The sequence below is a fragment of the Chiloscyllium punctatum genome, chromosome 9, assembly GCF_047496795.1.
Source record: "Chiloscyllium punctatum isolate Juve2018m chromosome 9, sChiPun1.3, whole genome shotgun sequence".
In the NCBI taxonomy this organism is placed as follows: Eukaryota; Metazoa; Chordata; class Chondrichthyes; order Orectolobiformes; family Hemiscylliidae; genus Chiloscyllium; species Chiloscyllium punctatum.
Genome location: NC_092747.1, coordinates 66899434 through 66926067, shown reverse-complemented (window position 1 = coordinate 66926067; position 26634 = coordinate 66899434). Strand labels below are relative to the sequence as shown.

At 39.8% G+C, this 26634-nt stretch overlaps 1 protein-coding gene across 13 annotated transcripts in view; it reads left to right on the top strand.

Annotated features, from left to right (window-relative positions):
* LOC140481473 (disks large homolog 2-like) overlaps positions 1-26634 on the top strand; it is a 956164-nt gene that overhangs the window by 462760 nt on the left and 466770 nt on the right. For all 13 annotated transcript variants that reach the window (XM_072577706.1, XM_072577705.1, XM_072577704.1 and 10 more), the window contains 3 exons: positions 5735-5904; positions 16500-16636; positions 18028-18172. In XM_072577706.1, the coding sequence (XP_072433807.1) occupies positions 5735-5904; positions 16500-16636; positions 18028-18172 (452 nt within the window). The remainder of the gene's footprint in view (positions 1-5734; positions 5905-16499; positions 16637-18027; positions 18173-26634) is intronic.

Below are 26634 nucleotides of genomic sequence, written 5' to 3'. Positions count from 1 at the left end.
TAAGGTAGGGGAGGAATGTATTGACGAAGTTGATGAACTGTTCAATCTCCTCGTGGGAGCAAGAGGTGGCACCGATATAGTCATCAATGCAGCAGAGGAAAAGGAGTGGAATGGTGCCAGCGTAACTGTGGAAGATAGACGGTTCCACGTAATTGACAATGAGACAGACATTGATGGGACCCATATGGGTGCCCATGGTTACCCCTTTGGTCTGGAGGAAGTGGGAAGATTCAAAGGAGAAATTATTGAGAGTGAGGACCAGTTTAGGCAACCGAATGAGCGTGTCAGTGGAGGGGTACTGGTGGGGACACTAGGAGAGGAAGAAAGTTGTAGGCCCTTGTCATGGTGGATAGAGGTGTATAGGGACTGGATATCCATTGTGAAGATTAGATTAGATTCCCTACAGTGTGGAAACTGGCCCTTTGGCCCAACAAATCCACACTGACCCTCCGAAGATTTACCCACCCACACCCATTTCCCTTTGAACGATGCACCTTACACTGTGGGCAATTTAGAAGGCCAATTCACCTGACCTGCACATCTTTGGACTGTGGGAGGAAACCAGAGCACCCGGAGGAAACCCACGCAGACATGGGGAGAATGTGCAAACTCCACACAGACAGTCACCCAAGGCTGGAATCGAACTTGGGACCCTGGTGCTGTGAGGCAGCAGTGCTAACCACTGAGCCAGTTCGGGGAAATCACCCATGCCCACCACCTCTTCCAAGACTTCTGTTTCCCTGGCCCTCAACGCCTCACCTTCACCATGGACATCCAGCCCTATACACCATTTGCCATGACGAGGGCCTGAAAGCCTTCTGTTTCTTTCCTCTCCCGGCTTCCCCACTAGCACCCCTCCACTGACACACACATTCGGTTGGTTAAACCTGGTCCTCACCCTCAATAATTTCTCCTATGAATCTTCCCATTTCCTCCAGACCAGAGGGGTAGCCATGGGCGCCCACATGGGCCCCAGCAATGCCTGTCTTTTTGTCAATTACGTGGAACAGTCCATCTTCCGCAGTTACACTGACACCGTTCCACACCTTTTCCTCTGCTGCATTAGTGACTGTATTGGTGCAAATTCATGCTCCCACGAGGAGGTTGAATAGTTCATTAACTTCGCCAACACATTCCTCCTCGACCTTCAGTTCACTTGGACCATTTCAGTCACCTCCCTCCCCTTCCTGGACCTTATGATCTCCATCAACTATGACCGACTGAACACGGACATCTTCTACGCACCCACCGACTCCCTCAGCTACCTGGACTACACCTCCTCCCATTCTGCCTCTTGTAAAAACACTATTCCTTATTCCCAATTCCTCCACCTCTGCTGCATCAGCTCCAACTAGGATCAATTCCACCAGAGAACGCATCAGATGACGTTCTCCTTCAAAGACCCCATTTTTCCCTCCTACATTGTCGATGATGCCCTCCGGCGCATTTCATCCATTTCCCGCATCTCCGCCCTCGAACCCCATCCGTCCAACCACAGCAAGGACAGAAACCCCCTGGTCCTCACCTTGCACCCCACCAACCTCATCCTCTGCCATTTCTGCCACCTACAAATGGACCCCACTACCAAAGATATACTTTCCTCCCCACCTCTATCTGTGTTCTATAAAGACCATTCCCTCTGCGACTCTCTTGTCAGGTCCTCCCCTCCCAGCCCCTTCCCATGCCACCACAAGAATTGCAACACCTGCACCCACACCTCCCTCTCACCTCTGTCCAAGGCCCCAAAGGAGTCTTTCACATCCATCAGAGTTTTACCTGCACAAATATTTACTGTAACCGTTGCTCCTGATGCAGTCTCCTCGAATGCTTCAGAAAACATCTCCGGGACACCCGCATCAATCGACCCACCACCCCATGGCCAAACACTTCTACTTCCCCTCCCAATCCACCAAGAACATGCAGGTCCTGGGCCTCCTCCATCACCAAACCCTAACCACCCAATGCCTGGAGGAAGAATGCCTCATTTTCCACCTCAGGACCTTCCAGCTGTAAGGGATCAATGTGGATTTCACCAGTTTCCTCATTTCCTCTCCCCCAACCTTATCCCAGATCCAACATTCCAACTCAGCACTACCTTTATTAACTGTCCTACCTGTCCATCTTCCTTCTCACCTATCTGCTCCACCCTCCTCTCTGACCTATCACCATTACCCCAACCTTTATCTACTTATCGCACTCTCACCTACCTTCCCCCCAGTCCCATACCCCTCCCATTTATCTCTCCATCCCCTTAGCTCAATGCCTCATTCCTGATGACTTAGTATCTCTGTTGTATATTTTTAAAGTTAAATCAAAAGAGAGATCTCAATAAAGTATGTAATAATAACTGCGCCTTGTTATATTTGGCCTGAACTGTCTGTTTGAAGACGCAGATTTCAGTTGATTAATTCCTTAAATTGTTCCACACGGCAATCCTTATCCTTTGTGTTAAAAAGAAGCATCCAGTTTATCAAGTAGGTGTCAAAGCAGTTTTGTTTATGTACCCTTCACCACTCCTTTGTCAGACATGGCTAATTGCTTTAAATTTCTATATAAATTTGTCTTTTCCTTAAATAGTTTATTCCAGACAAAGTTATTGCTGCTGTGTTCCACGTGCCCCAGTTTATTGAATCAAATCGAATAGAATTATCGAATCCCTACAGTGTGGAAACAGATCATTCAGTCCAACAAGTCCACACTGACCCTCCAAAGAGTAACCCACCCACACTCATTCCCCTTTTCTATCACTCTACACTTACTCCTGACTAATACACCTAACCTACACATCCCTGAACACTATGAGCAATTTAGCACGAACAATTCGTCTAACCTGCACGTCTTTGTATTGTGGGAGGAAACCCATGCGGATATGGGGAGAATGTGCAAACTCCACACAAACAGTTACCCGAAGCTGGAATCAAACTTGGGTGCCTAGAGCCGTGAGGCAGTAGTGCTAACCACTGAGTCACCGTGCCGCCCCATCTTTTGTTCGTTTATTCAGTCCATGAGCAGTTATTAAGCTTCTGCAGTTTACATTGCCACACCAGCTGTTGAGAGAGTCTTAACCAGCACAAGAACAGCTGAGGTGAAGGCAGAGGTTTTTGGAGGAGACAAGAGGCCTCGACCAGCTGGTTCATGACAAGAGGAGAGAGGTCAAGCACTGTAGACTTCCCAACAGCCTCAGGTAGTCAATGATCAAATAGGGCACCAAATGACAGAAAATCAACTGCTGTAACCAGACAGTGTGGTATTACTGGTCCAGGAGAGTTGCTGACATTGATATTACTGTTGAAATTGAGAAATGTTTACTTTGGCCAAAGCACGGAAGCAACTTCAGCCCAACATGAGCTCTCTGGACACCAAGCGACTTCTAGAGGTTCTTGCATTAAGTTGCATATAACTCATGTTCTTCTCCTTCAAAATTTTCAGACAACAAATCTGAAATTAATGTCAGAAACAGTCTGTGCTTACAGAATCTCCTGCAGCAGGTGGTGATGGCAGTGATCATTGGGGCTGAGCAGTTTGCCGAGGCATTCACCAGCAAGTGGTGATAGTGAGGGAGGGGAACTGGATCAACTGAAAGGACTGTTTTGAAAAAATGATCTCCTTGCTGCAATGAGAACTGATATGATGAGGATGCATATTGACTAAGGATACCTCAGCCTAACATAACGCAAAGATTTTGTTCCATGTGTGCACAGTAAATAATTCCTTATTTATTTTTAATTTCCCTTTCTGTTTGTAATGACATCATGCCAGTGGAATGAAGAATCTCTGATTTGTGATCTTTGAGCCTTCTGTTTGTTCACATCTGATATTGCACATGTGGCCGATGATAACTGTTTTTCTGATGATGTTCACCAGCTGGAACTGTTTGAACAGTGCCTGGCTTCGGGTTAGTTCTCATCTTCAGTTCAGAGAAAACTCTATGAGAAGTTGGTTGTCTTGGTGGTTTCTCCTGTTTTGGAAAAATAAATCACCTTGTTGCGGGTTCAACGTGAAAGGCATTTGTCTTTTTGCGAAAGAGAGATTGAAGGAACATCTCAGTGTTGTAGCTCTTGTGTGAATGGCAACTGTGAAGACTCCAGAGGCAACCATAAGAAATAGGAATAAGAATAGACCATTTGGCACCTTGAGCCAGCTCTGCTATTCAAAAAATCATGGCTGATCCGACATTCCTCATTCATTTTCCTGCCAGTTCCCTATGACCCTTGATTTCTTCATCAAATGACAATCTATCTCAGCCTTAAATAGACACAAGGACTCTGTCCCCCACAATTTTCAGAAAGAGGATTTTCCTTTTCATTTCGGTTTTAAATTGGAGTGTTATTAAAGACTTGATCATACATGCCAAGGTATCGGAGCAACAAAATATGGAGCATTCCATGTTTTAACCATATGCCTTCAAGAACAACCCATTGATTTAAGTGGTTTTCTTTCAGCGAGCCATATTTTCCTTCTCTTTTCTTGAAGTGTGTGTAAGTGTGTGCTTTGGGTTATATCAAGGATATACATTTTTATTTTTATCTTTCCAACTGTATATGTTAATTATTGCATTTTAACTTTGTAAGTTTTGTTTTGAAAAGAAACCAGTTGTGTTTATTAAGAAATCTAGTTATTTTAATTTAAAAACTTCATAATATATTTAATTGGCTATCTCTATAACTGGAGAAAGGCATTTTTTAAATGTTAGAACATAGAACATAGAACAGTACAGCACAGAACAGGCCCTTCAGCCCATGGTGTTGTGCCGACCACTGATCCTCATGTATGCACCCTCAAATTTCTGTGACAAATGTTGTGACACATGAGGTTGAGGAATTAGTGCGATGATGAACTGCTTTTCCCCAGGTCATAACAGTTTAGGAATTACAATTAAAAGGAAAACCAAAAAGGTAAAGTAATTCAAGCCAAACAAAATAAACAGTGTGGGAGAAAAATAACATTCGAACAAAGGGCTAGGTTAGCGTGTGTGAGACGATAAAATTATTTAAAAATGAATAAGTAATATGTTGAATGAATTAACGGTGCAAATTTATTTGGATGGGCAGCCATTATGGCTACAAGACAAACAGGCCTGAGGATAGAATATACCAAAGTATAATATCTACAGGAAGGTAGAAAAATGGTAGAGGTGGTATGTAATGTTAATGATTAAGAGATGATATCAAGAGAAGGGAACAGGCATCAGGTTTTAGCTGGATATTTCTAAGAAATAAGATTCCCCTAGATGTTGGTATGGGCTACTTGATAGCAACTGTGAAATGGTAAGAATGGTATTGATATAATTGTTAGACAATCATGCGTTATGGTTAGAGTGGTTTTAATAAGCAATTTTATTTGCTTTTTCCATTGCTTATCAGAAACCTGTACTAAGAATAATGAAAACAAATAAACTGCCTTCCTCACAAAGTCGAAGAGTGGTATGTTTCTATGAGTTAGAACTTTGGTGTTACATTGCTACCAAACTAACAAATAAATTGTAAATATATTGCCTTACAATAAGGAATGATAATATTACAGAATATGACAGACATTTCCCAATCATCCCTCAGCTTTTTTATTGTATTTTGGCCTATATCCATTGTGGAATATGTGGTAATATGAGTAGGTTTTGTTCGGCATTTGTTTCAGATTATTTAGTTTTACTTATCTTTTTTCCAGTTATATCTGACAACACATTCTGGATTTATTTACCACATAAATTAAAATAAATTTTCTTTTTGATATCTAGAGTCAATGACTGCATTTTACGGGTGAATGAATTTGATGTATCTGAAGTGTCACACAGTAGAGCTGTAGAAGCCTTGAAAGAAGCTGGTTCAATTGTACGACTGTATGTGCGTAGACGAAGGCCTATTTTGGAGACTATTACAGAAATAAAGCTCATAAAAGGACCCAAAGGTAATCTTCAGTTAAATGAAAACAAGTAAAGGAAAACAATTTATGACTAAGATACTGAAGCATTATGAATGGAATACGTTAAAACTTGTTGAGTAATTTTAATTTGCTTTTTCTGTGTAGATCAAATGTGCTAAATTTGTTTCTTAAGGCGTGTAACCTTATAATATTTATAAGTACTCATTTCTCACCTGTAATTCCAAAATGTTTGTGTTCGAATTTTATTGTTTTTTAAAATACTAGCCTTTTCTGAGAGGATGGAATATCTCTGTTAAAGGACATAATTGGAAGGTTTATCGTGTTGTTATTCTAATTAAGGTCACTTTTTCAGAAAGTTAAAAAAAAATCACTTAACGTTCTTGGAATTAAACCCATTTTAGATTTTGTATATCAAAGCTACTCAGACATATTAGTAATTTCTGAATGTAATAAGTTTTAAATATTTGCGACATACTTCTGGTTGTGGCTTCTAATTCATTCTTCAGCTTAGTTTATCTAACTCTGAGTCCATACCTAGGCTTAATCAATCCAGCACAGTGAGTCTTAAAAATCAGCTGACATAAATTGAAGATGACTTATTTTCCTCCTAGTAAAATTGAAGACATTCTTTTAAATTAAACCATCCATAGTGATAAGTGTCAGCTAGTCGTTTTTAAGAGTGTGGTTATCTTTAAGTGCATAAGTAATCTTTGAAATATAAATGTATCAATTATTATACTGCAGTTGAAGTTGTGGCCTAGTGCCTGAAACTTGTGAGACACTCAATCTCAAAGTTATGCCAATAAAAGTGATCTAACAATTTGTACATGTGTAAATGTTGATGACCAGATCCTAGTACTTGATGATCAGTGTAGAGAGCGAACTTTCTGCTATCTTGATGCACGTGCCTACTTTCACAAGAGTAGATGCAGACCAACACTTCATCCTACTCTCTAGTAGAGTATTTATGTTTTGTTTCTGATAATAAGCGTGATGCATATGTGACTGGTCATTTCGTTCCCTCAATTTACTGCAAGACTACGCTCCAGTAACTTTTCTTGGCCCAGTTAATGTAACATGAATTTCATCATATGGAATGAAATATGTAAGGACTGAAGCAGATGCTACGTTTGCCTATAAAGTGCCAAACACTCTTTGCTATACAGTTGTCAATTTCCATTGCACATCTTTCTGCAATAGCTTCCATAGAGGCTGGGTGATTTCTGCCAGCCAATGTAAACAGATTTGTGATAAACATTTACAGAACTGAGCAACTGTTCGAATTCTTTCATGCTGGATAGGATTGGAAATGCGTGAATGCCTTTGTGATTGATATGTAGGCTTTAGTCCAGCTGTTCCCACAAAGTACGGTTTTGGGTCTGTGAAAGAGCATTTGTCCTTGTTAAGCATCAATTTACGTTGTGTGGTTCTAGTAAACACCATTGTAAACGCTGCTCAATTTTTCATTGTACCAAAATTGTCAGTGTTGACTGTCCCCTCAAACTCTCAGAAAAACTGAAAAAAACCCAATCTTCTAGAATGCAATAGTGCTGAACTTAATCCATAGCAAATTCTGTGGTGCTGAAATACCCCTTCATGAGTACTAAAAGCTGTAAGGTATTTGGTCTGCCAGTGATATCTGAGGACAGTTTCAACACATTTCAAGCTTTTTCAAGGCTGTGGAATCATGAAAATATGGTAATCTTTCTTAGATTGGAGGAAGAAGATGCCTGTCTTCAGTCCTAGCTCTGATGACTGCCCTAAGGTCACTGCCATTTTTGTATTGTGTAAAGGTTAGATTTGATACCCTTGAAACAATTTGTCAAATAACAATATGCTTCGAGATATTTCAGTTCCTGTGATATTTTGGTATGGATTGTAAAGGGCAACTATCTCAACTATAGTAAAACTAGTGAAATTGATGTATCAACATGAGGTATATGACCATGCTCCTCAGTCTCTCTAAGTCCAGTAAATAAAGAAGGATACCAATGTTTGGAGTCAGTGTCATCAATTATGTAATTTGTGTGCCCCAGTCGGGTCTTCAAGCCTATTGAAAAGATTGTTCCCCACAAGGTGTCTATCTTTAGCTATGTCAAATATGAACCTGTCTGCGTTACTGAACTGAATTTTAACTAAGTGTCAATCTTGGCAAGTTTCAGGCAGAATATCCCACCATAAGATGTAAGAGCAAATATCGGCCATTCAGCTCATCAGGATATCATAGCTGAACTGATAATCTTCAACTCTACTTTCCTGCTTTATCATAGAATAACAGAATTTTGTAGTAAAGAAGGAGGCCATTCGACCCATTGTGTTTGTTCTGGCTCCTGAAAGAACTACCAAACTAGTCCCACTTTTCAGCCCTACCTCCATCGCTGTCAGAATTCATCATTTTCAAATATATATCCAAGCTCTCTTTTGAAACCTTAAGGGACTCTGTCCCCATCACTCTCCCAGGTAGAGCATTCCAAATTCTAACAGCTCTGAGTAAAGAAGTTTCTACTCATCTCACTCCTAACTCTCTCGTTGACAGTCTTGAAATTGTGATCCCTAGTTACTGACATGCCAGTTAGTGGAAACAAAATGTCCTCCTTAACCTTGTCAAACTTGTTCTTGTAATTTTGAACACCTTAATATGGTTACTTCTTAATCTTCTCTGCTCCAAGGAGAATAAACATGAACAACTAACAGCTCTGCTATTGGTATAGCTCATTTTAAGTCAAGTACTGAACCTGTATGTGCACTTCTCCAGCTTTCATTTTCGATCATAATCACAGAAGGTAGCTTGTCTTGACATTTACAAGTCAAATGATTTCTTAGAAGTATTATTAGAAATACTGAAAATAGATTTCTGACTTTTAAAAAAACAAGTCATCATCACAGAACTGAAATCCAAAATCCATACTTTAGAACTAAGTTCCCAAATGCTAATATTTTAAATCTCTATCATAATGTAGGTATTGAATATGTGACAATATGTGACAATATTAAACAGTATTTGATGTGAAAAAAACAAACAAAATTGGAATAACATTTATAAAGCACATTTATGTTATTACAAATCTTGTGGGATGTCAATCAATTACAATCCAGTATGTACTATCAAACCTGACTGCTTATTTCTATATTTCTTTTTCTTGTGGTAGCAAATATAATAAGTCACATAGCAGTTTGTATGACAAGTCGACAAAAATCACACAACACCAGGTTATATTCTAACAGGTTTAATTGGATGCGCTAGCGTTCGGAGCACTGCTGACAACCACCTGATGAAGGAGCAGTGCTCTGAAAGCTACTGCTTCTAATTAAACCTGTTGGACTATAACCTGGTGTTGTGTGATTTTTAACTTTGTGCACCCTAGTCCAACACTGGCATCGCCAAACCATGACTTATAACGATAGTTAGATAAACTGGCAATTGCAAACTTGTTCTTTTTATACTGTTCAGTTATTCAATATTTGATTGATGTCTTTTCTATTCATAAGATATAGGAGCAGAATTAAGCCATTTGGCCCATCGAGTCTGCTCCACCATTCAGTCATGGCTGTATGCTCCTTACTCCCATTTTCCTGCCTTCTCCCCATAACCCTTCAACCCATTACCAGTTAAAAATCTGTCTAACTCCTCCTTAAATTTACTCCCTCTCCCAGCATCCACTGCACTTTGGGGTAGTGAATTTCACAGATTCACAACCAGTTGGGAGATGTAGCTTCTCCTCAACTGTTTTTAATTTGCTACTCCTAATACTAAGACAATGACCTTTCATCCTGGAATGGCTCACAAGAGGAATCATTTGCTCTATATCTTTTTTATCTACACTTGTTATCTTCTTGAATACCTCAATTTGATCTCCCCTCATTCTTCTAAATTCCAGAGAGTATAGGCATAAGCTGTTCAATCTTTCTTCATTTGACAAACTCCTCATCTCTGGGATCAATCTAGTGAACCTCCTCTGAATTGTCTCCAATGTCACTGCATCTTTCTTCAAATAAGGGGACCAAACCTATGCATAATACTCCAGGTGCAGTCTCACCCATGCCTTGTTTAGTTGTAACAATACTTCCTTACCTTTATATTCTATTCATTGAGCTATATTAGCCAACATTCCATTAGCTTTCTTTATTATCTGCTGTACCTGCTTACTAGTTTTGTTACTCATGAACGATTTCATTCTCACTACGCTTGACTGCTAAGCCTGGGCATGGACTCGGTGGATACAGAAGAAGCATGTAGCAGGCAATTAAAACATTGTGAGTAAAACTGCAGCACACATTGAAACTACTGTCATTTCTTCATAGATCTATATATAAAATATGCAACAAATTGGCAAACAGGAAAAATGTTAATAATTTAAGTTGACCAGCCCCAGTATTTTTTTCACCTTTAACAAAAAAAAGGCTGCAGAAACCCTGTGGAGAGAAAAGAGTTAATATTTTGAGTCTATCGACTGTTCTTCTGAATACAAATTGACCATAAATGTCAAACACGATTAGTGGCAATGACCTAATAGAATACTTTCCCAATATTTTTTCAATCAGTAATCTCGGCAAAAAAGTACTAAGTCTTAGCTGCAGTCATTAATATAAAGATTGAAGGATATGTGAAACATATAGCCATCTAAAATGCTTCTCAGAGATGACCAATGCATGCTGTTATAAGATCAATTCTCCTTGGGGTGGGTGAAGACATAGTTTAACTCTGACATGGTCTCCAAGTGACCTAGTCCTACAGCAAAAAATGACTATCAAACAGGTGAAGTGAAACAGGTGAAAATGCACATATTCAGATATGAGATGCTATTTAAAATGCAGTATCACCCATGCCACCTATAATCCCTCTAATTGTATTCTTCTTCATTGCCCAACTTGTACGTCTAAGTGCAATACAGGGTTTGCATTTGCGGTTGCGGAAGCTTACTGTGCAGTAGAGTCTCTTGGTCTTGCAACACCAGATGTATCTAACAGGTCCAGATGTGCTCAGAGTGTCCTACCCAGATAGAGGATCATCCGTATTGGCTGAAATTTCCATAGTGATTGGGATTGCAGAAAGGATAGATATTACTAATTATGGGTCAGGCATATAGTAATTAGTAATTATAGATAACGTATCATATAATTTCTAATAAATATGTACCTGCTGATATTGCCAACAGATTCAATTTAACTTTCAACATGTTTGAAAGTTATTTAATTTAATCTTTACAAATCTGGTTCTTTTGTTCACGTGAGTTGATTTTTCAACTCTGTACTCGACAGCAATTACACTTTATTCAGAGATGGAGGAGCCGGTGTTTGGGGCGAACAAAGTTTAAAATCACACAACACCATGTTACAGTCCAACAGGTTTTTTTGGAGACACTAGCTTTCGGAGTGCTGCTCCTTCATCAGGTGGTTGTACTGCATTCAGAGTTATGCTGAAATTTCTGGTTGCATCTCAAAGACTCTCTGATTTAATGGTTAGGCGTAAATATTTTGCAGTTCTTTAATGTTGATGTCCTGGTAAATTTTCATCAGGGAATGTTAATATATTTTTTCACTAGAGACCATATATTTATTACAGAAGCAAAAATAAAAATTAAAGCTGTTTCATAATTTGGAAATATTTTATCATTAACAACAAAAAGATTGTACATTTTCTTCTATGAATATATTTTATGTTGACACAACCATAGTGCGAAGTATTGATCTATAAGATTTTTTACTACATCCACGAGTGTTGAAAGTGCTTCCTTTTGGTGAGTTTCTGCACACTTGCCAGATATGATTCTCTGTTGCTGCCTCTGCCCAAGACACACAAACACAATTCACTGATCTCTAGGATCATTTCTAGCCTATCGACTTGGACTACTGAAAGTTATTTTTTCCAGTTCAGATGGTCTCACAAACTTGAATGAGTTTTTTGAGTATGTAACCAAAAAGATTGAGGAGGGTAGAGTGACAGATGTTGTCTGTATGGACATTAGTAAATCCTTTGACAAGGATCTTCATGGTAGACTAATTAGTAAAGTTAGATCACATGGTATTCAGGGAGAGTTTGCCATTTGGATACAAAATTGGCTTAATGGTAGGAGACAGAGGGTGGTGGTGATGGAAGGTTGCTTTTTGGACTGGGTGGGGGTGGGGGGGGGATTGTGACCATCGGTGTTCCGCACGGATCGATGTGGGGTCAGCTTTTGTTTTTCTTTTATACAAATGTTTTGAATGAGATTTTAGGAGGCATAGATAATAATTTTGTGGATGAAGGTTATCTAAGATTACAAAGGTATCTTGATCAATTAGGCCAATGGGCTGAGGAGTGGCAGGTAGAGTTTACTTTAGATAAATGCAAAGTTTCGCATTTTGGTAAAACAATCAAGGGTAGTTTCTTGTAGAGTTAATGGTAGGGCCCTGGATAGTGTAGTCGAACAGAGAGATCAAGTGATTCAGGAACACAGTTCTTCGAGAGTTGGGTCAAAGGTAGACAGGGTGGTTAAGAATCTGTTTAGCACATTTGCCTTCATTGTTCAGACTGTTGAGTATAGGAGTTGGAGGGTCATATTGAGGTTGTACAGGACATTGATGAATATTGCGTACAGTTCTGGTTACCCTACAACAACAAGGATATTGTTAAACTGGAGATGATTCAGAAAAGATTTACCAGGATGTTGCTGGGATTGGAGGGTTTTATCTGGATAGACTAGGACTTTTTTATGGAGTGTAGAAATTGAGGGATGAACATAGAAACATAGAAAATAAGTGCAGGAATAGACCATTCAGCCCTTCAAACCTGCACCACCAGTCAATATCATTATGGCTGATTGTGCAATCTCAGTATCCCATTCCTGCTTTCTCTCCATACCACTTGATCCCTTCAGTTGTAAGGTCCATGTCCAGCTCCAACTTGAATACATCTAACGAACTGGACCTTACAGCTTCCTGTGGGAGAGAATTCCACAGATTCACAACTCTCTGAGTTAAGAAATTCTTCCGCATCTCAGTCCTGAAAGCTTATCTGTTATTCTTAGACTGTGACCCTTATTTCTGGACTTCCCCGACATTGGGAACATTCTTCCTGCATCAAGCCTGTCTAGTCCCATCAGCATTTTATATGTTTCTATGGGATCCCCTCTTATTCTTCTAAATTCCAGTGAGTACAAGCCCAGTTGATCCAGTTTTTCCTCATATACAGGGAGTACTTCTATAACGCAATGGTTGTGTTCTTGAGCAACCCAGTGTTGTAGACAAATTGTGCTTTAGAAAAGCACTTATAATGTTGGCAATATAATCGCGTTACAATCAACACATATTTTAAAAGCTCGGTCTTTAGAAACAATGTCTCCAATTTGTCATTCACGATACAGTGAATTTGCGTTAATGAAATGCACATTACAGCAGTACAACTTTTATCAGGATGATCATGTAACGGTTTATAAAATCATGAGAGATGACTATCAAAGGTCTTTTCCTTGGGTGGGGCAGTTCAAACCTAGGAGGCATATTTTTAACGTGAGAGTGAAAAGATTTAAAAGGGACCTGAAGGGCGACCTTTTCATTCAGAAGGTTGTTCGTTTGTGGAATGAATTGCCAAAGGAAGTAGCAGATGCAGGTACATTTACAAAATTTGAAAGACATTTTGACAGGAATGTCTATAGGAAAGATTTAGAGGGATATGGGCCAAATGCAGGCAAATGGGACTAGTTTATTTCGGGAAGCTCGGTTGGCATGTATAAGTTGGACTGTTTCTGTGCTGTATGACTCTATGCCTGTCTTAACCACAATGTTATTCATGCTAAATCACAACCTCAATGTTTCCTATACCATAGAGCTACTATTTTTAATAATGGCAAATAGCTGTGAAATTAGATAGCCATAACTTTTAGCCCATTAGTTAGTTTACTCCCTTTTTAAAAAAAGATATTAAAGGAGAAAAACATGAAAACCTCTTGTTATTGCAATCTGAAAATCACTTAAAATTCTTCAGACCTTTACTAATTGATATGTAAGTTCTGCATGAATAATTAACATGAAAATAGTCTTTTGTATTAGCCATAAACAAAACAGAAATCTGGCTAGGAGAATGAATAGCTGTTAATGGAAATTATTAGTGGCTAACAATAGATGGCACGTAATGGCAGATTATGATAAGGTCTGGTGTGAGGGATTCGGTGCTAGGATATGTGGTTCAGACCCTAAAATTATTGAACTCGATATTGAGACCTGAGTGCTGCAAGATCCCCAAGAGGAAAATGAGGTGTTGGTCTTGCAGCTTGCACTGAGCTTTGCTGGAGCACCACAGCAAGCCCGAGACAGAGATGTTAGCCAGGGAACAGACTGGTGTTTTAAAGTGGCAGGCAACTGGAAGCTCAGACTTTTTTGTGGGCTGAGTGTAGATGTTCTGCAAAGCAGTCTACACTTTGTTTCCCCAAGTTAGGGGAGACTACATTGTGAGCAATGAATGCAGTAGACTAGATTGTGTGAAGTGCAGGTTCACATGGAAGATATGTTTGGCCCCTTAAATATTGAGGAGGGGGAGGTAAGTGGGTAGGTGTTACACCTTGGTTCTTGCAGGGGAAGGTGCTGTGGGGCTGTCAGGGTTGTTGGGAGTGAAGGAGAAGTGGACCAGGATGTCCTGGAGGAACAGTCCCTGTGGAAGGCAGACAAGGAGAGGAGGGGAACATGTGTCTGATGGTGACACCTATCTGGAGGTGGCAGAAGTGGTGGCTGATGAACTTCTGGATGTGGATGCTATTGGATGGTAAGTAAGGACAAGGTGAACCTGATCTCTGTTGGGAAGAGAGGGGGTGAGGGTGGAAATGCAGGAGATGTGTTGGACTCAGTTCAGAACCATGTCAAGAACGGTGCTGGGGAATCCTCAGTTAAGGAAGAAGGTGGGCATTTTGGAGGCTCTTGTCGAAGTTGGCCTCATCAGAACACGTGATGGAGGTGGAAAAACTGGGAGAATGGAATGGAGACTTTACAGCAAGCAAGGTGTGCGGATGTATAGTCAGTGGATTTATAGTGGATAATAGTGGCTAGACTATCACTAGAAATGGAAACAGAGATATCGAGGAAGGGAAGGATGGAGTCAGAGGTAGACCAGGCGAATGTGAGGGAGGAATGGAAATTGGAACAAAATCAATTAACCTTTCTAATTCAGAACGAGAGAGAGAAGCAGCACCCATGGTATCGGAGGAAGAGTTGTGGGTGGGGGCCAGAATAAGATTGAAACAGGGAATGTTCCACGTTCCCCATGAAGAGACAGGCATAATTAGGGTCCTTGCATGTATCCATGCCCACACCTCTGACCTGAAGAAAATGAGTGGAATTAAAATAGAAGCTTGTCAGGGTGAGGACATGCTTGGCCAAGCAGAAGCGGAGAGCCTTGAGACCATCCTGATGGGGGTTGAACGTGCAAAGGGATTGCATGTCCATGGTAAAAAAGGAGGCAGCTGGTGCCTGCAAACTGGAAATGCCAAAAGTGGGATAAAACATCAGAGTAATTGTGCATGTAAATAGGCAAGGATTGGACCAGGGATGAAAAGACTGAGTCAAGGTAGGAAGAGATGAGTTCCCTGGGGCAGGAGCAGGCAGAAACAATAGGTTTGCCCGGGCAGTCCTGTTTGTGGATTTGTATTTGGTGTAGCTTTTATAAAAACACCGATTTTGAAATAGGAAGATGAAAATAATAATTTTTAGATATTTAATTTTCTAGCCTTCATCAAAGGTTAATACCTTCAATCACCACAGCATATCATCTGTGTTCCTATCCCAGTTATAATTACTGCTGCAAAATGTTTTGCAACTTTCTTCCCCTCTAGACTTTGCGTCTTGCTCAACAGTATTCCTTCCTCAACTCTTCTTAAACTTTCACTTGTCCAAAGTGCAAAATTCAAATTATGCTTTGTACTGAGTATTATTTATCCATTGCCTTTAGCACCACTGGCTGACATTAGCTTCCTTTCTTGCAGCACATTTAGTTTCAAATCCTCATCCTCAAATTTTTCCAACCCACATTATTGCAACAATTCCTCAGGCTTATAGACTTCACCATACCCTTTGTATTTCTGATGGTTATTTCACTCAGCTATTACTGAAGGAGCTTGCAGTCCCCTTTTCGAATTCCATTTTAAATGTACTTTTAGAAGATGGTGAAGTATTTTGGGGAAAAAAGGACAAGTTAAAGGATATATTTTAGGTGATGTAATATATTCAACAAAATAACTAAACTAGTCTGAAAGTTTAGTCATTTGTGAAAACATCTCAAGGAAAAGTGTTGATATAATAATTATCAATAGCATTGCTTTATTGCTATAACTATCCAAAGGCTTGATCCTGACAATTTTAAATGAGCTTTGTAGTGTTAATTGTTCTGTTGTTTGTTCAGTTATTGGTATTCTTCATTGGTTAACCCTGGTTGGTCCACAGTCAAATGTAAACAAAGCTATAAAGAATATGAGAATCTAGAGCTGAATCATGGTGTAGACATAAAATAGCATTATTAAGATACAAAATGCAAATAGAAACTAGTGCAAATGTCATGTCTCTCTGAGATATAAGAAATTTATAGTAAAACTTGATGGAAAACTAAAAATTGCATGAATTGTATTTTCTAAATGGTATCTTTTTTTATTTTGTAGGATTGGGATTCAGTATTGCTGGCGGTGTGGGTAATCAACATATTCCAGGAGATAATAGTATATATGTTACAAAAATAATTGATGGAGGAGCTGCACAGAGAGATGGAACATTACAAATTGGGGATCGACTGCTTATGGTAAGGAATCTTATCTTTTTGAAGAACATCATTACATTTTGAATAAAATAAATCAAAGAACTGCAGATGCTGGAAATCTGAGACAAGAACAAAAATTGCTGGAGAAACTCAGCAGATCAGGCAGCATCTAGGGAGAGAAAGTGGAGTTAACATTTTGAGCTCAGGGACCCTCCTTCAGAATAATTCTGGGTCACTGGACTCAAAACATTACCTCTGTTTCTCCAGCAATTTCTGATTTTAGAGTTTTGTGCACAATTAGGTAGGATACAACAAGTAAGATGTAAGAAGGCATTTTGCATTTAGGGTTGCAAAACTAACAAGATTAGTAGACCATTGAAGACTGGATTTTTTTTCTCCAAAATAGGTTCCATCCTCTGGTAAAGGTCCAAACTCCCATTCAGGAGAAAAATGACTCTTATTTACCCAGCTACTTTAACTTCCTCAGAACATCACAAAATGTTTCCCAGTTAAAGCAGCAGCAGGAACCTATACCTTCAATGTGAGGCACGATTACAGGACCTACCTTAGTGACCTTGATATTCAAGATTCGAGTAGGATTCCATGGTTGTTGACATTCTTTCAGTATCTTGTACAAAAATTTTCCTTCATTCATTAATTGACCTACCCATAACTACCCAATACCCATGTGGCAGTTCTCTGGTCTCAGCAGTGCCTGGTAGCAATGACCACTGTTAGTCTGCATCCAGTCCCTGTGGTTATTGTCAATGGCACCAAATGCAACCCAGGCTGGCAAGGCTAGAAATGATGGCAAGCTTTTGGATTTTGTTGGGCAGAGCAGAGAGAAAACACAGGTGTGGGAAGAAATTGTGGGGCCTCTGGTGGGTAAATTCGGCCCTTAAAAGAGGTACCCACCCTCTTCCCAGCTGCCAGCCTGAGCAATGAAAATTACTGGGCTCCACTTGGTGCTAACCTCTTCAGCCCAGGTAAAATTCTAGAGGCCTTCATAAGACACTCTTAATTTTCCACTAATTGACCACTTGAGGGTCTTGATTGGCCAAAAGGTGGGTGAGTTGCCTGACTCCTTCCTGTTTAGGTAAAATGCAGTGAGGATGGGGGCATGTAGGTGCTGGGAATGATTCCCTGTCATTTCACTCCGATAGGTCATAAATCCCTAGCTAACATGTTAGACTGTTGACTCGTCTGCTGAAGTAGAGTCCCAGATATTGGTGTTACTTGAGAATTTCCTTTCAAAGAAAGTTGAATTCTTATGTTGTGAACATGAAACTGATATTTACTGCTTTGCATGGCATGCAAATTCAGGAAGGAATTTTATGCAGCTTAATTATATATTCTCATAAAATGCAGCACACCAACCAATAAATACAATTAAGAAGGTAATTCAATTTCAACACTGAACCTCTCCTTTAAAGGTAAATAACTACAGCTTAGAAGAAATAGCACATGAAGAAGCTGTAGCGGTGCTGAAACACACAGCAGATGTGGTATATCTTAAGGTTGCAAAACCTGCTACTGTTTACATAAATGACCCTTATGGACCTCCTGATATCACACACTGTGAGTGATTTTTTTTTAATCCTTTAAATCTTAATCTTGAGTTATTGCTGTAAGTTTGTTCAGAATTGTATCACTCAGTTTAGATGATTAATGCTGTTACTAACCACACTGGGAAACAGTATTGAGTTTTCATGTCTGTCACCATCACACCTTTCCATCTGGCCTTAAGCCTTCCAGTTCCATTTCTTGCCATTCTTTACTGACCTCACCACATTTCCTTGCTCTCAGTCTCTCTGAATCTTGACAGCAGATGGCCATGCCATTTCAATCCCTTCTTGATTACATAACACTCCACAATACTTTTTCCAGTACTCTAACTAAAGCAAAATTTGCTTAATTTCTATTTCCTCGCTTCTATCTTTCACCAGCACTGACACCAAGTACATGGTTAAAAAAATCACACAACACCAGGTTTAATTGGAAGCACACTAGCTTTTGGAGCGCCACTCCTTCATCAGGTGGTTTGGAGGACATAATTGTAAGGCACAGAATTTATAGAAAAAGTTTACAATGTGATGTAACTGAAATTATACATTGAAAAATACCTTGATTGTCGATTGAGTCTTTCATCTGTTCGAATACCATGATAGTTTCACTTCTTTCACGTGTAAATCACAAAACTTTTTTAAAAGTTGTATTCTCAGGTTAACTGTAACAATTGCTGTTAGCTGGACAATATGTTGAAGGTGTTAACCCCCTGTGTTCTGTGTCTATGGCATGATGTTTAGATTGATTCTAATCTAAAAAGTGAGGTAACAGGGTTTTCCATGAATTCATGCAGTTTTTGAGCAAAGTATAATGTAACTCTGCAAGTACAAATTCACCTCACAAACGTATATGTATATGTTGCATGTGGGTCTTTGTGTCTGTGTGTGTGTGTGTGTGTGTGTGTGTTGTACACCCCAGTCCAACACCAGCATCTCCAAGTCCTGACCAAGCACATGAAACTACTCACTTTCTCCAAAGTCTGCATCTATTATCTTCACACCTTCACTTTGATGAACGTCATGGTGGTTCAGTGCGTAACATTGCTGCCTCACAGGTCAGGGAGTTGGGTTCATTTCCAGCCTCTGGCGACTCAGGTGTGGAGTTTGCACATTCTCCCTGTGTGTTTCCTCCGGGTACTCTGGTTTCCTCCCACAATCCAAAGGTATACAGGTTAGGTGAATTGGCCATGCTAAATTGCCCATAGTGTTCAGGGATCTGTAGGGTAGGTATATTAGTAAGGGGTAAATCTGGAGCAATAGGGTTAGGAAATGGGTCTGGGTGGGTTACTCTTCGGTTGGTCGATATGGACTTGTTGGTCCAAATGGCCTGTTTCCACAGTGCAGAGTTTCTATGATTTCTTTCTATGATTACTGTTCCGTTACAGTTTCTTTTCCCATTCTGTCATTAGCTGTAACATTTATATTCATTGTCAATTTTTCTTGCCTTGCTACCCTTCAAATTTGTTTCCTGGAGAACCATGATTTGTATTCCATTTCTCACCATCAAGTCAGTTACTTCACTTCACTTCCTTGTCAGACTAATGTTTAGATTTGCTCCTTTTATTTGAGCTATCTCAAGGCCTGGTGTGTGGGGATTGGGGTAAAGACATGGGGCTGAGACTTGGGACTTGCACTGATACATGTTAATGTGCTGCACCAGTGATTAGGCTAGTTACATTATTATACCCTTGGATTCAGACATATCTCAGTATGTAAATAACCAATTACTAATTTTTTTTTGGCCTGTGTGTGATGATACAGTGTCTTGAAGAGATGTATTTTGTCCTTTTCTTTATTATGAAGAAAGATTGAGACAAAGGCGCCAATCAGTCTTCTCAAGTCAATAAAGTAAACAACTTGTGAGGCCTTAGGTTTTTTTAAAATATTGGAACAATAGTGGCAGCCTGAATGGGTGGAGTCAAGGTTCCTAAGAACAAGGACTTTTAATTTTAGCTTGCAGCAGTTGCTGGGTTGGAAGCTGTAGAACATGTCTTCCTGCTACACTCTGATGTTGGTGCCTTTTCCTCCTGGACTGGAGAATTGCATGTGAGAAAATCTATTTTACTGAATTTGCCTTTACCAAAGTTTGTGTTTATGGGATGTTACTACATTGGAAGAGTTGCAGTTCAATAGTTAAATAACCTGTTGTTCTGTTTTGCAATAGAGTTAATTTATTCTGATGTCGTCTTCCTTTTATTATATTTTAACTACAGTGCATGAATAAAGTGTGTTTCTTCAAGACTGGTAGTTTGACCAATCAAATTGCATTCGGAATGCAAGCCCTCACACTTGCCTTTTAATTAAGAGAAAATTAGCGTCTAGGCTGCCTTCTTAATATATTTTGAGGGGGTTTGGCCAGGTTCTTAGCATATGTATGCAGAAAGCTGTGATTTAATTGGAAAATGAAAATGCTTGCTGTGTCATGGTTTTCCCATTTGTGTCATGCCGATATAGTTGCAAAAGACTTCAAATCCTGAACACGCAGTCACACATGGTCCCTGAAGAACATTCCTGATGAAGGGCTTATGCCCGAAACATTGATTCTCCTGCTCCTTGAATGCTGCCTGACCTGCTGTACTTTTCCAGCACTACGTTAAGAATGTGGCTCAGTTGTTGCCCAGCAACCTGTCAAACCTTTTGGATTAATTTCAGGATATGCACATTTTTTATCAGAGCAACAAGTAGCAGTCCAACAACTAGGCATATCCAACACATATTCACCTACTCAGTTTTCACATTTTCAGTTTTTCTTCTCTCCTAACTAACTAAGAGTCATTCCTCATGGCCTAACTTTCTTTCTCTCTCTTTGGGCTCAGATTCTACCTATCCACTCATCTTCCCAACCTGCTCCTGGATCATGACATTAGTGTAAATAGCATATTTTTTATAGCTACTACCAGTTCTCAAAAAGGGTCATTTTATACAAACTATTAACTCTGCTTTCTCTTCACAGATGAGGCCAGACTTGCTGAGTTTCTCCAGTGTCTGTTTTTGTTTCAGCTCTTCAGCACCCACAGTTCTTTGTTTTATTTAATGTAGTTACCTTCCTTGTCAGCAGTTATCAGTCAAGAGGGTACACATGTTGTATTAAGGCAGTGTGCTGCATTAATATAACACTTGCACCATGAAGGCAGCAATATTTCAAAGACTTAAGGGTGTAGTCCTCATTGAAGACCACTGAGGCAATAATTAGTCAGGGAGTGCTGGCACAGTAGTTAAAGGCAGTCTTTAATATCGGTCCAAGATATTGGCCACAATAGTGGGTTTCATCCTGAAAAATTAAGAGGAGTGGTGGAGTTGGTGGGGAGACGAGGGGGCTTGCTGCTATCGGAAAGAGACTCAGGAACCTATTCATTAGGAGCTATAGGCTGGGGGAAGGAGGGATGATAATTGTGAAAGGGTCAACCTTAATTAGTAGGGGTTCTAAGGTAAAGTATAGATTGGAAGGTGGTCATGCAAGTGAACTGTTTGTCCAGGATCAAGAGCAGTCTGGTTTCAAGGAGCTGGATAATGCATAAACATACCTACCACCTCCGGAGTCTCCTCCTGTGCAGGTGCCTGCTATTACTATTGTGTCTCCATATGAGGAAAGGCATGTGCAGTGCCTGCCAGGTTTCCCATCTCTCTTAACGCCTAGACTTTAGTCTTGAGGACCAAAGGCTTGTGTGATGGTGTGCAGGTTTATGTGCCTCTCCAGTGGGTTCTGGACCTGGCATCCATTAACCTGTCCACCTAAGCAGACAAACAGAGCAGTTTAGACTTCATAATGTAGCTGAATTCCTGAAGCCTGGGCAATATTTATCTTCTGCTCCTTTTCTCCCTGGGGATGCAGTCCCTGACTGACAACATCACTGGGTTGTCTCTGCCGTATCTGAGCAGGTGCCTGTCCTCCAGCAGCTTTCTGTGTGCCAGTGGCTGGGACATTTTTCCTTTTGCAGTATGGTGTTCACCATCTCGTGCTCCCAAATTTTCTAAGGCTAATATTTCCACTGAGGTCTCAGAATTTGAGTTGTTGGAGGTTGCAGGAGATAGTCCTTCTGATTCTTCCTTCATTTGTACTCTCCTCAGTGGTCAAGAAGGTGGCTTCTGGCACACTAGGCCAGTCCTTTGCAAAGCTTGTGGATTCCACTAGTACCTGTAAGACAAAAAAGAGAGAAGGTGTCATGGCTGAAGTAGTGTGTAAGGAATGACATTGACATTTGAGTTACTCTGAGTTATAGAAGAATGATGAATAATCCTTATTTGGTTGGTGGGACTCCACTTCGCGTAAAACAGTCTCTCCATTTTGATATCAGCCTAGTGAACCTTCTCTAGACTGCCTCTAATGTAAGTACATCGTGCATTTGATAAAGAACCCATAATTGTTCACAGTATTCCAGCTTAGGTCTGACTAGTGACTTGAATAATTTTAGCAAAACCTCCCTGGCTTTGTATTCCATTCCCTTTGAAACAAAGGCCATCATTCCATTTGCCTTCACTATTACCTGTTCAATTTGGATTGTAGGTTTTTGTGATTGATGGATGAGGATTCCCAAATCCCTCTGTTCCATAGTTTTCTACACGCTTTTCCATTTAAATAATATTCAGCTCCTCTGTTCTTCTTGTCAAGTTTTCCCCCGCTCAGTTATATTGTCAATATTCCTTTGCAGACGTTTTGTGTCATCCCCTTGCCTTCCCACCTACCTTGTGTCAGCCACAATCTTGGCTACAGTATATTCACTTGCCTTATCAAATCCATTAATATGTATTGTAAATAACTATTGTCCAAGGATTGATCACTGTGGCATACCACATCTTATGGGTTGCTGTCCTGAAAGTGTCCCTTTATCCCAATTCTCTGTAAGTTTCCCTCTATCTTTTATCATTTAAACAAATATAAGATGCATAATTCGTTTGGTAGAGCAAATGGGGGCAGGACTTATACACTTAATGGTGAGATCCTGGGGACTGTTATTGAGCAAAGAGACTTTGGAGTGCACATTCATAGTTCCTTGAAAGTGGAGTCTCAGATAGAGAGGATAGTGAAGAAGGCGATTGGTAGGCTTGCCTTTTTTGGTGAGTGCACTGAATGTTGGGAGATCATGTTGCAATTGTACACGACACTGGTTAGGCCACTTTTGGAATACGCATTCAATTCTGGTCTCCCTGCTATAGGAAGAATGTTATGGAACTAGAAAAGGTTCAGAAAGAATTTAAAAGGATGTTGCCAGGGTTAGGGGGTTTGAGCGATAGGGAAAGGCTGACTTGGCTGGACCTATTTTCCATGGAGCATTGGAGGCTGAGGGGTGGTCTTATAGCAATTTATAAAATCATGAGGGGCATGGATAGGATGAATAGTCAATGTCTTTTTGGCAGGATAGTCCAAAACTAGAGGGTATAGATTTAAGGTGTGAGGGAAAGAATTTAAAAAGGACTTAACGGGCAACCTGTTCATGCAGAGGGTGGTGCATGTGTGGAATGAGCTGCCAGAAGAAGTGTTGGAGGCTGGTACAATTACAACATTTAAAAGGCATCTCGATGGATATATGAATAGGAAGGGTGTAGAGCATTATGCATCCTTTATAATGAACGCTTAACAGTTTCCCAATAACAAATGCCCACAGAACTGCCTTTTGTTGCCATTTTTTAAAGTTTCCTTCCTTTTTCAATAAAGATGTTACATTGGCAGTTTTCCGAACCTCTGGAACTTCCGTAGGATCTGAGGATTCTTGGAAGATTGCTATTAGTGTATAGTGCATTATTTTCTTTAATATCCAAGGTTACATCTCATCAGATCCAGGTGACTTTTAGTTTTCCTGGCACATTTTTCTCTTGTAAGTTATTTTATTTGTTTCCTCCCAACTCCTGACTTCTGATTATTGAGTATTTGGTATTTCCTACTATGAAGACAAATGCAATATATTTATATAACTTCTCAACCATTTCCTGATTCCCTGTTGTTAGTTCTCCAGCCTCATCCCGAAGGGGCCTATTCTCGCTTTGGCTTTTCTCTTCCTTTTTATACATTTAAAGAAACCTTTGCTGTTCTGTCGAGGTAGTATTTAGAAGTTTACCATCAAAGTTTATTTTTTCCCACTTTATTCTTTTGGTTATCTTTTACTGGTTTTAAAACTTTCTCAATCTTCTATCTTACCACTAATCTTTGTCTCGTTATTTTTTTCTTTCAATTTCAACAAGGACACCTTGTACATCTACACTTTTCAACCTCTTACCATTTAAGCAATACTCTGTACATTTTTTACTGCTACTAAAGTGGATAATTTTTTTCCACATAGACTCTATCAGTCCATGTTATTTCCCTCTCACTAAACCTGTCCAAATCCTCCTGAAACTGTTTTACACCGTACTCATAGCACACATTCCCATTTACCTTTATATCAACCTGCAAATTTGGGGATATTACATTTGGTCGCCAAATCTATATTTTAATTTTTATATTCAAATGTGACCTTGGATTCAACCCATGTCCCTAGAGCACCAACCAGTGCCTCTGGACCATGAAAGCAGTGACATTCCCACTACACCACAATTTACTGGCCTGGTCATCAAATTTAATTTTTAAAAAATTAACCTATTCTTCTAATCAATCTATTTAGAGGTGTAATTATACACCTCTGGAGTAGATAGGACTTAAACCCGGGCCCCTCGGTCCAGGTGTAGGGACACTACCACTACGCCACAAGAGAACATTGGTCAATAAATCTACATATTTTCTAATCAACCAGTTCAGAGCTGTTATGACACATCTCTGGAGTAGATGGGACTTGAACAGGTCTCCTGATACAGTGATAGGGACACTATCACTGTGCCACAAGACCCGTTGGATATCAAATCTAATGTTTTTAAAAATTTAACCTGTGTTCTAATCAACATGTTCAGAGATGTTATTACATACCTCTGGAGCAGGTGGGCCATCTATGCAGACCTATCAGATTCAGGGGCAGGGATACTACCATTGCACCACAAGAGCCCTTGGTCATCAAATCTAATGTTTTTTTAAAAATTGTTTTTATTTTAGCTATTTTTCTCATCAACCTGTTCAGAGATGTTATTACACTCCTCTGGAGCAGGTAGGACTTGAACCCAGCCTCTTGGTCCAGGTACAGGGATGCTACCACTGTATTGCAAGAGAGCCTCCTGTTTTTGTTTATATTCAGCCAGGGACAAGAGTGTTGCTGGCTAGACTAGTATTTATTGCCCATCCTTAGTTGCTCAGAGGTCAGTTAAGAGTCATCAACATGTGGGAGTGACATGTAGGCCAGACCAGGTAAGGATGGTAGTTTCTTTTCTTGAAGGACATGAGTGAACCAGATAGGTTTTTCCAACAATCAACAATGGCTTCCTGGTCATCTTTAATTCCACACATTTATTGAATTCAAACTCCACCATCTACCATGGTGGGATTCGAACCTATGTCCCTGGAACATTACTTGGGTTAACAGTCTAGTGATAATACCATTAAGCTATTGCCTCACTGGTCCTCAAATCTAAATCATTGATATATATTGTAATCTGCTAGGGCAGGAAATGGATATCTGTTGGGTTGCCATACAAATATGAAGCTTGGCTCTCTGATATGGTGGGGTAATGGTGGAGTCCTCAACCCCCTGCCTCCCCTATGTCTCAACTGACCAAGTCTATCAACTCTAAATATCCAAATGACTGGCCACCCCCTTGATTGTGCATGGCCAGTGTACTTAGCAGAAGACCTGTTCACTGCTAGTCTTGCCATTAGGACATTGGATTCAACTACAAGACTCCACCCATCTATTTTAGTCCAATTGTACCAAACATTGTCAAGTTACCTCTTCGCCACTTTTTTCTGGGGAAAAAACGTCAGCCTGTCCAGTTTCTCTTGATAGGTGGAACTTGTCAATTGTGGTCGTATTCTTATAAATCGATTTTGCAACTTGCCCAGTGACTCGAAAGTTTGTTCTCAATATGAAGCAAGTAGCTGAGTATTGAACTCTAAGGTTCAAGTTTATTCTGATCAAATTTCTTTATAAGTTAAAAAAAGCATGTAATTCATTTAGAATGAAACCAAAGTTTTGTTTATATGTTTATACCTAAAATTACTGAATTTTTAAAATTTATTTTTGTGATTGGTGATTCTGTACCCTTAAGTAACTATGCTCCTCTGCCCCATTTAGACTCTTAGTTTTGAAATAATAGGTGGCCTTCTTACTCTTGCTATCAAACATACCAGTTCTCTCTTCTGTACAGTAAAATTGATTTGTTATTTACATATCTCTTCTGCAAATAAGTGTATAATGGGAACTGTTCAAAAATTTGTAGATAACACAAACATTGGTGATTGAGGGAAATGAGGGAAATTTTAAGCAGTTCCATCGTCAGCATATTTCAATTGTATACTATCATGGAATTTGACTGCAACTTAGATTTAATAGGATTTCCCAGATTTGAGAAACGTGGCAGTGAAGCTGAGGTGAGAGTGGTCTGCTGGTTATTGTAATA